This window comes from Sminthopsis crassicaudata, chromosome 5, assembly GCF_048593235.1.
Source record: "Sminthopsis crassicaudata isolate SCR6 chromosome 5, ASM4859323v1, whole genome shotgun sequence".
NCBI classification, from domain to species: Eukaryota; Metazoa; Chordata; class Mammalia; order Dasyuromorphia; family Dasyuridae; genus Sminthopsis; species Sminthopsis crassicaudata.
The window spans coordinates 22,947,672-22,962,037 of NC_133621.1; the positions used below are offsets into that span (position 1 = coordinate 22,947,672).

At 34.4% G+C, this 14,366-nt stretch overlaps 1 protein-coding gene across 7 annotated transcripts in view; it reads left to right on the forward strand.

The window, feature by feature from the left end:
- AZI2 (5-azacytidine induced 2) overlaps window positions 1-13,977 on the forward strand; it is a 32,664-nt gene extending 18,687 nt beyond the window's left edge. For all 7 annotated transcript variants that reach the window (XM_074267896.1, XM_074267894.1, XM_074267898.1 and 4 more), the window contains 3 exons: window positions 3,665-3,723; window positions 9,096-9,214; window positions 13,187-13,977. In XM_074267896.1, the coding sequence (XP_074123997.1) occupies window positions 3,665-3,723; window positions 9,096-9,214; window positions 13,187-13,569 (561 nt within the window). In that variant the 3' untranslated portion in view covers window positions 13,570-13,977. The remainder of the gene's footprint in view (window positions 1-3,664; window positions 3,724-9,095; window positions 9,215-13,186) is intronic.
- Window positions 13,978-14,366: the final 389 nt, after the last annotated feature.

Here is a 14,366-nt window from a genome sequence, read left to right on the forward strand (position 1 = left end):
TTAAATATGGCCTAAGACATTTAACCTTTTCTAGCTATGGGCAAGCCATTTAACCCCAATTGCCTCACCCTAAAAAAAAAATTAGTGGTGTTGGAATGACAAGCTTGCGCAGTCTAGAGGATTCAGGGACAGGGAGACCATCAATCCCAGGTACTCTTCGGGACCTCTGGATGAGCGTCTCCAGCAGGCACCCTTGCTGAGCTCCTTGCAGGGCTGCCTGTCTCCCTTTGGTGTCCACTTGTGCCTCAGCCACACCCTGGCAAACTGTCTGGGCAGATGGGCCAAGCCAGGCGGAGGGTAAGTGGCCGTCTCCAACCGTTGGTGAGTTAGCAGTCTGGCTCCCAGGCACATGAAGACTTTCCCCAGCTAAATATGTAGACGGAAAGTTTGTTCAAGTGCTCACAAAGGAGGTGAAACAGGTGCTGTGAGTGCTTAGAGCTTGGCAAGACATTGATGATGCCCAGTCATCCCTTGTACCCGGCCTCTTGCCAGTTGTTCTGTTTTTGCCCTATCACAGGACCTTGCAGATTCTAGAGGAGTGAGGCTGATTTTTGCTCCCTTGCTTCACTTGAATCCAATTCATACTCAAATAAAAAGACATCACTTAGTGATATCATTGATCCTCTGAAAATAAGGACAAACTACAATGTACTCCCCTGCTATTTGGGTCATTTGTCAATTTGTCATTTCTCCCTAGTCAGTTGTTAGCTTCATGAGGGTGAGGGGTCATTTCTTAACTTTCTAGCTCCGAAGTACCTCACACTATCCTTTATGTAGACTTGGCAAAGAATAAATGTGAAATGGAAGCAGTCTTCCTATGCAATAGAAAGAGAGACCTGAGTCCTTTTTGGTCATCCAATGCTTTTTTATTTCCATATTAAGATGCGCATGGTAAAAAGATATTCAAATGTAAAATATTATTTAAAAATATTTTGGGGTCTTGATGCTAGGTTTCCTTAAAACAAACTAAGAATGCATTATTCACTTTATAATTAGCAGAATGACCTGATAATTTTTATTTGTTTTATTCTGCACAGTTTTGTTATTTCATTTAAAAATATCTCTTCCCCCCAAACAAATGATGTTTGAAAAATTTTAGTCCCTAAATTAATGTGGTGCTGATTTTCAGTAGCCCACTAGATGGCACCAAAGGGAATACAATTACTTCAAGTTGTATTTCACAATCATTTTCCTTAAATTTTTTATTATGAAGCTACTGAATTTTGTCTTTTATTTCTTTAAGTCTTTTTTGATTTGGCAATATTTGTTTCTTGCAATATATGGGAAAACAAAACATTTCAGCAGTTGTTACTGCTAATAATATATCAAGATTGTACGTGGATAGATACTATTAGTCGTTTCAGAATAAAAATAGTTCCCATCTCTACAGTACTTTAATGTTTACGAAGTTCTTTCCTCAAAATATTCCTGTGAATTATAGAATACAAGTAGTAGGGAAAAGATTGTGAAAACGAGACTTAGAGAATTTGGAATTTTGGGGGGTTAGCTCTCTTGTAATCTTGGGCTTCAGAGACCCTTGTCCTCTTCACAGTGAAATATGACTTCCTCCAGTCCTAACCAAAAAACATTTCTGCCTTTTCTCATTTTGCATCTGTTATGCACTTTGAACATGATAATTATTTTGGACCAGTCCTTTGTTTTTCCTGATGTTAAATTTGCTTCTGCAACTTATACCTACTGCTCAAAGTTAATTCCTTTTTCACTTGATAATATTTCAAAGATTATCTGTTGTTCCTTTCTAAATTTCTAGCCTAAATAGCCTCAGTTCCTTTAATTTATCCTCATGTGACACATTTTGTTGGTTCCCTTCACTATCCATGCTATTCTCCTCAGCACATTGTGTAGCTAAGTAATATCTTTTGGGACCCAGAATTGAAAATACTACTTTCTTAGCCACAAACATTGTGCTGCTCATTAAGATAGTATTTGCTTTCTTGGATATCATTTTTTATTGTTGATTCAATGAACTGGCAATCTTCTAAAATTTTAGGACTGTGTATACAGAAAGGGAATAATGTATAATGAGATGAAAAATAGACATTGGGCTGAGGTGGTGAAAGACTGAAATGCTGGAAGAGTTCATGGCTAGTTCTAGATGTATTGAATTAGATGAAAGCTTAAGAAGTAGCACTTCAGCAGCTCTGTAGAGGACAGATTAGAGTGGAAAAGAGCCCCATAGCAAGTAAGAAGCAGACCTGGTGTGACTCTGGGTGAGTGGGGAGTTCATAGGATCCAATTTTTCCTGTTCTGAACCCTTTGATATCTGCAGTGACCAGATCCAGATTACCTGCCCGAGTGTGTCTGTCGACTTTTCTCTCACAATTTCACATGTCCACAAAGTTCTTAATTATTTCTATTTCAGCAACCAGTTTCTTTCTATCAGTGAGAATTAGAGTCATAATAGACTTATCCTGTGTTGGTTCCTCTAACTTTTGCTGGATGAAACTCTTTAAGACAACTCAGGTTATTATTTGCCACTCTTGTTTTTGGCAGAGGAAAAGCTCCATCAGCTGTCTGGGAAATTTAGTTCTTCCATCACTGGGAAGTCAGCTTCAGTGTCAGGCTTTTCCTGTCCAACTCATTTAATACATCCCATACCAACCAAGTATTGCCTCTGTGATTTCTGTTTCTGACAACATTCAGATCTTTAGAGCCTCATGTAGCCTTGAGCATGGTCCAGTGGTCACATCATGTCTGTTTTCTTCCCTGGGTACCATCACCCAAATGCTCTCCTGACTTCTGAACACATTTTACATAAAGATATTCAAGTGCTCTACTCACTTTCTTCTCTTCTTTCCTCCTCCTTTTATGCCTTTTGTTCCTGGCACACTATTTCCGAGCCACCTTATAGTCAGGATTTTTGTCCTTAAGTCTTAAGTGATATCTGTGACTTCAGCTCTGTTGCCATTCTTTTTGTAGGCCCCTTTTGTGCTTTTGGAGGCCACTGTCTTAGTGTTCTTTTTCTTGAATTTTGTCAGCTACTGTCTGTGGTATCAGGCTGGACATTGGAGTAGATGTAGGCTTCCCCCTTTGGTTTCATTTTCAGTTGGGTTTAGAGTTGTAAGATTCTAGACCAAAAAAAAAATATTGTTTTGGAGGATGCCAGTTTTAGTTACATTCCAGTCTGGGCTAAGTCATTCATTCCTATATTTTCAGATCTGGCCCACATAACTAAACTCCATTTTCAGACATCATCTTCTTAACCAACTGGTCATTTTCCAGATCTGTCTAGACCTTAATCTGAAGCCTTTGCCTTCATCCAGCAGCAGCAATTAAAGCAGTGTTCTTAGTCATGGTTTCTGTTGGCAGTATCTAAAAGTATAAATGAAACTTAGAAAAGTATTGTATTAAATTTTAAACTATATACTTCAACTTTTACTTTTAATTGAATTTTTAAGTTAAGAGATTATGGGCTTAAATAATTGTAGTTGGGCTATTAGTAATTAAATGTTTTATGAATGATTTGTATATACATGTATGTATGTGTGTATATGCATATATATATATATATATATATATATATATATATATATATATATATATATATAATTTGTAGAGCTTTTTAATTTATTACTAATTAACATAGTACCATGCTTGAAAATGAATTGCCTCAACTTTATTTTTATAATTTTTTTAATGAAAGGATCTGTCTCAGGAAGACAATCTCAATAACACAGACTTCCAAAGGCCAAGCATTCAAAGGTATGAAACATCCTTACACTTTAAAAATTGCAGATTTTGAGCACCAGCCCTGAATTCAGGAGGACCTGAGTTCAAATGTGATCTCAGATACTTAACACTCTCTAGCTATGTGATCCTGAGCAAGTCACTTAACCCCATTGCCTCAGCAAAAAATAATAATAATAATTGCAGCTTTTTTTAATGCTACTTTGTAACTGTGAAATCCTGTGTTTGCTTATGTTTGCATGGATCTTAACTTGCTATGGTATGTCAAATCTGGTTTTATTAATCTAATTCTTTACTTTTTATTTCATTACTTTAAAAATTTTGATTCCAGTGAATCAATGGAATCCTTTACCTCATTTTGATCTATCTATATATAGATTGAGGCATCAATTTATTCAGAAGATACATTGCTAGAAAATTATATTATCTTTTTTTATAAATCAGGTTATATTTAAAACATTTATTATTTAAAGGAATCCCGTATTGAATCTTTTTGTGAAATAAGTCATCTTGCTAATTTATCTTATTTTATATACCCTATATATTATATATGTGTGTGATATAATATATGTATATAATGCATATATATGTATATATATATATATATATATATATATATATATATAATATGATATATACTTTCTCCATATATCACAATTCAGTTTTATGAAAATTAGACTTCAAAAATCAGATAGACATGATAATAGTGTATGTTATATTATTTTATGGTTTACAAAGAACATTCTTATTTGATCACATACAAATTACTAATCGTCAAGATGAAGTTTTTTACCTTGTAGATAGTGAATTTTTTTTCAATAAACAAATAGATTTTTCTCCAATCTACTTTCATTGGAAAAGCCCTAAAACCAATATGCATAATCAAATAAAACAACTTCCTGCATAGACAAAAAAATCATATTTCTATCTGTACCCTGAGTCAACTGTTGGGATGTTGGTAATATACATCATCATTGATCCAAAGTTCTTAAATCTTTCAAAGTTGTTTTTACTGTATATAAATTGTGCTTCTGATTCTATTCACTTTATTCTACTTCAGTTCATACAGATCTACCCAGGTCTCTTCTGAAACTTTTAATTTTGTCATTTCTTATAATGCATATTATATTCCATTAATAATGCTATGATTTGGCCATTTCTCAATAGACGAGCAACTCTTAGTTTCCAGATATTTATTTAAAAGTGTCCTAGATATTTTTATACTTAGGAGTCTTTTTTCCTCTCTTTTTGATCTCTTTTGGTAGTAGAAACCTGCTAATAGCATCACTGGGCCCAAGCCTGTGGAGCAATAATCTGGGAGACATAGCTCTGATTTCACCAGAATGATTAGTCTGATTCAGACCAGCCTCATCAGCAGCACCTTAATAAGTTTTCCCATAGCCCCTCCAAGAGGTCATTTTGCTTTTTTTGTTGCTTTTGTCGATATGAATCTGAGATAGACAATTTGTCTTTATCAATTGAGAAATTGTGTTCATGATTATAAATTTGAATCAATTCCCTGTGTTTCTTAGATATAAGACTATTGTAAATTTATTGTGAGGATTCCCACTCTTCCCCCGCCCCCCAGTTATGTTTCCTTTCTAATTTTGGTTACATTGCCTATATGCACAGTCATCTTTACTTAATGTGATCAAAATTGTCCCTTTTATCTTCTGTGTCCTACCTAGCTATCTTTGTTTGATTATGAACTCTTTCCAAGAGACATAATAAAATAACCCTCATAAAATCCATGAACTACTACCATTACTCCCTCTTTGATATGCAACTTAATTTTTCATGGATGACTTGGCTAGATAGTAGCTTTTGGGTCTAGTCTACACCAGAGTCAGAAGTCCATTATATGCTAGGTTATTTTTTTGATATTCCATAAAAGAGATTAAAAAATAGTATTTAAGGGATAATTACCAAGAATAGCTTGTCCCTTATTAGCCCCTGCTATGTTAAAAAAGCCAGTTGTACTTGTATATATTGAGATGATATTCTGTAAATCTGTAGATGAACCCACCTCACAACTTGTGTCCTGCTGCTTCCTTCCTTAAGTGCCAAATATACTAACAGTCCAGTTTTTTAAATAAAACCTGAAATCATGAAATGATGGCCACTTAAAACTACTGCTTACCATTCACCTATGAATTTTATTGAGTTTTACTTGCTGCAGAAGTTTTTGAAACAAATTTCATAACGAGAGAAGAGGATTAAGGAAAACCTGATTATTAAAAAGTCCTTGGAAAAACCCTGGTTCTTCCCAGTGTGCTTCATAAACAATTTTTGCTTCTAAAGTGTCAAGAAGTGTCAGGTTCCATCCAGTACACTTTAAGGAAACAAAGAGGAAGATATTTTTAAACAACAACAACAACAAAACAAAATCCAAAACACTAGGGATTTCCTTTGTGTGTGCTTGGGTAGATAACTGCAAAAAAATATAGTTTGAGAAAACCTTGTATTGCAGAAAAGAGATTTGAAGTTAGGATGAATTCATTAGGCTTTAGGAACCCAAAAGAACATCTAGTCCATCCCTCACGTTTGATGCATGAACAAACTGAGAGCCACAGGACATTCATATTAGATGCCGCACAGATTAGAAGTAACAGACAACACAAATTGTGTTATCTTCTCCTTATTGTAAGAGCTTAATAAATGCTTGTTGTTGAAGTTAAAAAGGAAAAACTTTCAGATAGTAAGGGGATATCGGAATAGATAACCAAAATGAATGTAGAGCTTTTTCTCTTGGTTGAAATTTTTCCTTTTGTTTTTTATATTTCTCATTGCCCTTAAAAATAAAACATTCTTACATAGCATCTATAATTTAAAAAAAAATTTAATTAACAAAAAATTTGTTTCTTCTTGCTTTCCACCAGTAAAAAAGAAAAACTTACAGAAACAAAAAATGTTTACATAGCATCTTAAAGAACTATCTATGTATTTTTATGTATTGATTTATATGGAAAAGAATCTCATTTGGAAGGAACTATCCTGGGCACGTGATTTTACCTAGGAACTGACAAGCACTCATCTAACCATTGCTTAGGACAGTGCCTGGTCAGTACTTAATAAGTAAAATTTATTTTTATTTTATTATTATTAAAAATTATTAAAATAAAAAAAAATTAAGCTTAGTCGATGCTTAATAAATGCTTATTGTTGACTGATTCCAAATGTCTCTAAGAAGGAGGCATCCCTTTTTATTTGTTTATTGTACTACCAGGAAACTCTCAGCCTACATATACCTGTCTGCATCTTCCACTCATTACATCTCTTCCCTCTAGAGCTAAATGGAACAAGTTTAATAATTTCCTTGGACAGGTATCTCTCCTGGCCACTTTTTCTCCCCAAATCTTTAGCCTCATTATCTTCAGCCTCATCCCATATCGCATGTTTTTCAGTCCTGTCACATCTTAGTTACTTTCTTGCTGAATGAAAAATATTCAAATAATCTTTAAAATTTTGGCCAACTAAAGAGCCTACTGGAGCGTTTCTACTTGTGATTATTTTAAAAGACAAAATACAAATTTTCCAGTTTAAAATGGTGCTTTTAATTCAGTAGGCATAAGACTTTGGAATATTTGTTTTTAATTAAAGAATTAATGTAGTCACTAAAGGGAAAAAAAGTGGTGAATGTCATCTTGTCTTTTCCAGCATTGGTTAAAAATCACGTGATGTGAAAATGTCTTCAAAAAGGGGAAGACCTTTTCTACAGTAATATTAGGATATCAGCAAATGATGACATTAAAAAAAAAAAATCCTCCCCATCCATGTATTTTTCAAATGTGATGATTGCGCTGTCATTTCTTTGTTTGCCACCAGAGGGAAGGCTTGCCCTTAGTAATTCATTTAGCTATGGCACTGGTTTTCAGTTGCTGGGACTAATCACTCCTCCTCCCAGGTGTGTTGAGAAACCTGCTGGGCTCCTTGGCAGCTGGGCCCAAGTTTTAGTTGCCCTGTACTGGAGAACATGGGCTGGGGGGGGGGGAGGGGGGTGCCAGATAGCTATGTGGCGGAGACCATTAAAATGAAAGCTTTGCTTGGCCACTTGTTGGGAAGGGCTGGTGGGTAATCTGACTTCAGTCTTGCATATATCTGTCAGGTCCTTTTGTTTTCTTGAGAAAATTAGATCTCATATGAGTCATCTCCTTAAAACTATAAAGCAAATTCATTTTTAAAGTATTGGTTTATTGTACCTAATATAAATTAACACATATCCGATCTGCGCTCTTTTGTGGCAATGCAGAGTCATTTTGAATGCCCAGAATCACACTTGTAGACAGGAGCCTACATGGAACATTTATTGTGGGCAGCACAGCATCCTCGTGGTTCAGTGGGGAAAAAGAGGGGTGCCTGGCTAATTTGTATGAAATAATTATCCCCATCAAAAATTTGCAGGAGTCCTATGACTTTTAAAAAATGTTCTTTGTTGAAATTTGTTTTGACTATGCATATTTGTTGTTAGGGTTTTGTTTGTCTTTTCTCTCTTCCCACCCCTCCTATAAGAAGGAGAAAAATTAGGAGGAAAATAAATCTTATTTCATTGAAAAATAAGTTTTAAAAATAATTGGTTAGCAAATGTAGTTGCAAAAGACTTAAACTACTAATTTGTTTTATTAGAAGTAACGTGGTACTGGTTGTGATTGCTACTATTAAGAGAGTATGTGCTCTTTTCAATGAAGTGAATGGTATACAAAAACGAAACCTTTAAAAGTAATTAAATTCAAAATAATTCTGATGTTTTTGCGCTTCCACTATTTTAATCTTTCCTATGTAACTGACCAGTGGTCTATTTTTTAGCCTCTCATTTAGCTGGAACTCTGTCAATTAGAAGAAAAACATTGACTATCCATTACATAAATTGTTTTCCTTCATTGAGTAACCTTTGGAAATGTGAGATATGACCATATAATTTGAATTCATGCTTTCAAGATTGTAAGAGTAAAATATATTCTGAATGCCAATTTGCTTTTGATTAAACTTAATACATTGATAGGTACCACTATAACAATTCATTGAGTTATTTTGAAAATGAACAGTATATTTTCTGTATTTACATTTTTGCTTGTTAATATAAATTGGAATGATTTGTTTTCTTTTTAATAAATGATTCAGATCAAATGAGTCACTTAAAATGCTAATAAAAATTTCAGTTATGATGCATAATTGATTTTCAATCTCTTCATTCAATATTGCATGTTCCTTTTACTCTTTGTTTTTAAATTTAATCATGGTTTTGTTTTGGTTTATATTTATGCATAAATTTCCAGAAAACTGATTATGTTCAGATCTACTTTTAGATTTATAACTTTAAGGCTGGAAGACTACTTGGGAAATGATCTTAAAAGAAATAGTGACCACTGTTTTTTAATTCTATATTTCAGTGATAACATGCAACATGCCTACTGGGAACTCAAGAGAGAAATGTCTAATTTACATCTTGTGACTCAAGTGCAAGCAGAACTACTAAGAAAATTTAAAACTTCATGTATAATCAAAAAAGGTAAGTCATCATCAGAGAGAAACCTGATTTTAGCCTTTCAGTATCTTTTCAAAATGTTATAATTTGAAGATGATAGACCAGAAAATAATGTGTTTCAGGCTACCTGTTTTCTGCTTAGACTGTAGTAGACTCCAAGTGGTCAACTTCACATGTAAAGGTGTCGCTGATATGTTTTTTCTTTCGTCTTGTATTCTTTTCCCCTTGTGGCTTTTTTCTTTGCCAAGTGTTGCTTATGTGAGTAAGGCTGAGGTGTTAGGTTGACTCTATTTGACCTTTTACCACAACTTCTTCACATAAGAACAAAAGAAGGCAGCTGGCCTTGTGTTTTCTGAAGTCCAGAGTAGGCATATAATATCCAAGTCAGAAAAGTCTTCTCAACTTTTTTTAATATTTTTGAAAATAAAACATTTTGTTGGACTTTTTTCCTATGTGTTTTGCCAAACATGAAAATTTCTAAAGCATCTTTGCATATAGTTATATTATTGCTTGGAAGATGAAGTATTGATATATTAAAATTGGCAGACTTTTATTTAGCTTCTAATATAAAATTGCTCTAGCTTTTTATGTTTTATCTCTAACATACTACTAAATGGCTTACATTTTAGAATTTTGTATAGTTTGATAATAGAATTCATATTTATTAACTAGTTTTTTTTTTCTTTTTAATCATATATTCTTGAACAGCTATACATCTTAATTCCTTTAAATGTAAAAAAATGTATTTTTTGAAAAAAAAATCCCAACTTGAATTATTTTATAAAGAGAAGAATCTTTTCATAAGGTTTATACCTCCTAGCTATTTTAACTTTGAGTTTTGAAATTGAGTTTTGCATGCCCTGTTTTTCTTAAAACACAAATTACATTTTTAGTATAATTCTCTTTGTGGCAGTTTTATGGAGTAACATGGAAGTATTATTTTGCTAAAAGAAAGTGAGGAAAGACAAGGCTTTGAAAAAGCATAAAAACCCTTTTATCCTAACGTGGCACTTTATCAGATTTGGCTCTGATATTAAGCTGCATGACCAGGACAAATTAATATCCTTAAGGCTCAATTTTTTTTCATCTATAAAATGGAGATAGTAAGACTTGTAAAACTTTTTATGAAAAAATAGTTTTAATCCTTAAAGTATTATGGAATTATTTTTATTATCATTATTGTATTGATTATCATAATCAGCTCATTCATTGGCTAGTCAAAATGATTTGGTAAACAAGCAAGTTAAATTTCACTATGTACTTGGATCTTATTTGGGCTTTAGAATAGTTGGTCTGATTCTTTAAGTGGGAAATAAGTGACGGAAGTCTGATTTCTTTTTTTTTTTTTTTTTTTTCTGAAGCATTTTGGGTTAAGTGACTTGCCCAGGGTCACAAAGCTAGGAAGTGTTATGTGTCTGAGGCCAAATTTGAACTCAGGTCCTCCTGATTTCAGGGCTGGTGCTCTGATAGAGCACCACTTAGCTGTCCTGGGAAGTCTGATTTCTAAAAGAAAAACTAGTAACAGTAGTCCATTTAGAAAAGTACCTTTGGCTGTTTTCTTAGGTTGAACTGTGTTTAATGAAAACCTGGGGACTATTTCTCTTCTGTCTGTTGCTGCTTAGATCAGTAGACAGGCTTTTCCAGCTTCTGGGGGAGAGGGAGCAGGGAGAAGGTGTTTCCTTGAGAATTGCCACTAGATTATCCTGTGACTTCTCATGAGTAATATCATTTCTGGTGCTCAAGGCCATGTATTTTCCAAGGCTGATTTTCTCAAGTGTGAATGCAGGCTCAAGGGAAGTATTCCCATCCAGTGAACATGCTGCTAGGAGCGGAAGCAGAGGTAAGACTTGCATAGGTCTTTCCCCTGCTGCCATGTTGAACCTGATGTTGAGCAGCGCTGCTTCCAACCCTGCCTTCCCCATCTTTACTGCATAATTGATATAATTTAAAATGCAGTTCTTCTTGCTTCTTTCCAAACTGCATTATATTAAGCTTTTGCTATGTATGACATTTTTTTTGAGCTACGAATAATTTTATCTTCTAATCTTGGCCATCCTTTAGTTTGGTTTGGGGAAGTTTATAGTACTTCTGCCCCATTTGGAACTATATAGAGAAGTATCCCTGTGCTATTTCTAGGACACTGGCTGTGTACTATACATATATTTAGCTTTGAATTTTTTTTTAAAGATAGTCTTTTATTTGGGTATGTGCTAAGAAGACCATGATGCCTACAAATTAAATTGTTCATATTCGTGACATTGAGATGTATGCTCAGTTCAAGTCTGAGCCCACTGCTTCATATTTTCATCTAAAATTGGAACTGCCAAAAAGACTGATTTGACCTTCTTTACACCCCAATATTTGATGCCCAAAGTTGAGTAGTTTTTGAGCTATAAGCACAGGACATGTGTCAGTCTGAATTAATCTCACACTGCTAGGCTCTTTTCTTTTTAAAATGCAGATTATAACCAGTTACATCTTTTTGTTGGTTGTGCTTTGAGTTCTCTGATAAGGATGGAATTTATTATATTAAAAGCTTTAATGGGAACCTTAGTTGCTTTTTAGAATGAAAATATATAGAAATCTGTGTGGGTATGAACCTGAAATACACATTTATTTTTCTAAGTTGAAAACATACCTTCACCAAAACCCTATTCAGATTCTTCATTATGGTCAGAGATGAGCCTGGGCTCTCTGAAAGGTCGCATACACCAACTGAAGGTGAGCCTTGGCAAACCCTTCCATGTTAGAGAGATTTCAGTGAAGGCGGAAAGGTTTGTGGTTGCACTGGCTGTGCAGAGATATCCTTTTCTGTCATGATAACTTTCTAAAGTACTTTGAAGTACAGATGGTTTATGATTAAAATTGGTGGGGAAAGAACTACACAAAGAAAATCGCAATGTTATTTTAATATTTTGAAATGTTACAACTAAAACTGGACAAACTATAGGAAGAAACAGTAGAGTGCACACTAAACCCAAAAGCAAAATAAGCCTCTCTGCTTGAAAATGTTTTATGCAACAATACTTTTTTACATAGGGTAGCCAAGGAGATCTTGGGATCAGGAAAATTAAAATCTATATTTCACTAATTCTAAATTTATGAGTTGGAACTTGAATTTGATTTCTTTATTTACTGAAATCACATGAATAATCAAAAAAATTTGTATTTCATTATTATGTACAAACACTTATTTGTAAATTTTTCTACAGATTTTCCTTTCTACTTAGTGGTTTTATTGTATCTGTTGACTTTACTTTTGAATATTTCCATTTCTTGGAACATTTCTTTTAAAAATATTCTTCTATATCTGCAAGTTAGTTAGGTTTTACTGTATTTGTTTTAGATTGAGCTATTTGTTTTTGTTTGGTTTGGTTTTTAAATAGGGGCTTTTGTTGCAATTTATTGAATATACACATACAATAGTTACTATATTAAAATTCTGTGTTAAGAAGCACTTAGATAACTCCTTGGAAAATAAAACAAAACTCAATTGGCACAGAGCCTATTATCCAACACTTTACACTCATTCATTCTACTTACAGACAGGTTTGCTAAACAAATGAATAGTATAGACCAAATTTTACAGGAAATGTTTAACGTACAGAGAACCTTAGGACTCACAGACATGGAAAGAAGGAATAAGTGAAGCAGATATTTCACGGGTGTGCCCTCTGTTTTTATTAAAATGAAGTTTTGTAGTTAAAAAAAAAAAAAAAAAAAAGATGTTTAGGACCTTGTTTTAAAAAAAAAAAGCGCTTTCTGAGGTTTGTTTGTATGTTTCACAAAAGCCCTTCAGGAGGCAAGGCTGCTGGTCCCTAGCTCTTCTGCTTGCTCTACAAGTGGTACTGGATAATCCCAGGGTTCTTGACCCAAAACCATACTTTTTCTTCACTGCTTTATTTATACTTGAAAATAATGGCTTTAATAAAAAGTTCAAAAATTCACCCTGGTCCCTCTCATTAATCTAACATCTACCTTGTCTTTCCTTTGCAGCTTGTGCTCCAGTCCAGTGTGTGGACGACCTGGTGAAGGACTGCACAAATTTACATTTGGGGTCTTTAACTGCGACCTACAAAAGACACACCCCTCTTTCACCGCATGGCAAAGCCTTCTGCAATGCCATGGTTTCTCCTCTGTGTGGAGAGAGAGTAAGTCTCCAGTCGTGGGCAGAGAATGAAAAAGTCAGTCCTCCTGGAGCTACAAACTTTCAAGAACAGAATTCTTATGGCAGAAATTCTTTAGAAGACAATTCATGGGTATTCCCAAGCCCCCCAAAGTCTAGTGAGACAGCATTTGGGGAAAGTAAAAGTAAAACATCTTCCCCCAACTTGCCTCACCCGGATCAGCATAATCCCAACTGCCTTTACAAAAATTAAGTCAGAAGAGACTGGTGTTCACCTTGGAACGGGAGGACGGGCACAAGACACTGGCGCAGCTGGCCCCATGGCGGCCACAGGTTCTGGGGCCGTCCTCGACTTCCAGCACGCTTGGATTTTGCACATTCTGTCCTGCAGTCGCGTAGTTGAGTTTGTGACTTTCAGTCTAGATTAAAACAACTGGGCTAGCCCACTCTATTTTAACAAGTATAGACACATGCACTACTTAATAAATTACAGAAATTCTCTTAGTGTTTTTAAAGACAACTCTACCTTTGATAACAATTGCTGTAGATTTAGGCATCTCAGGTAAAGACAAATGATAGCAACTAGTTTTGGGGCTTGAGTTCAGAAATATACAAAGGCTTTGTAAGGTGTCTAAATAATAAACATCTTCATTCACAGGAATAATGGGTTGCTGGAGTTTTGATTCAAATCATGTAAATTACAAAAAACAAATCCTGCCTAGGGAAGCAAGCAGCTAGTAAAATGTGTTTTATTTCCCATTGGTCTTTTTTTGAACACAGATAGATTGTGAAAGTACTGGTATAGAATAATTGTTCTCTGGATAGTCGATTTCCATATACCATTTTATTTCAAATCTTTAGACTTGAAATTGCTTTAGGCAAGAGTACTAGAATAGCCATCATTTCTCAAATACTAGAACGGTCATCATTACTTCTGTGTGATTTTAATTCTGTTTACAACTGTTTACAATCCAGACTGCTCAATCACTGGAGCTGGCTGGCTGTGTTCATTAGGTCCCTTGAGCATTCAATTTAAAAGATTTTTTTTTT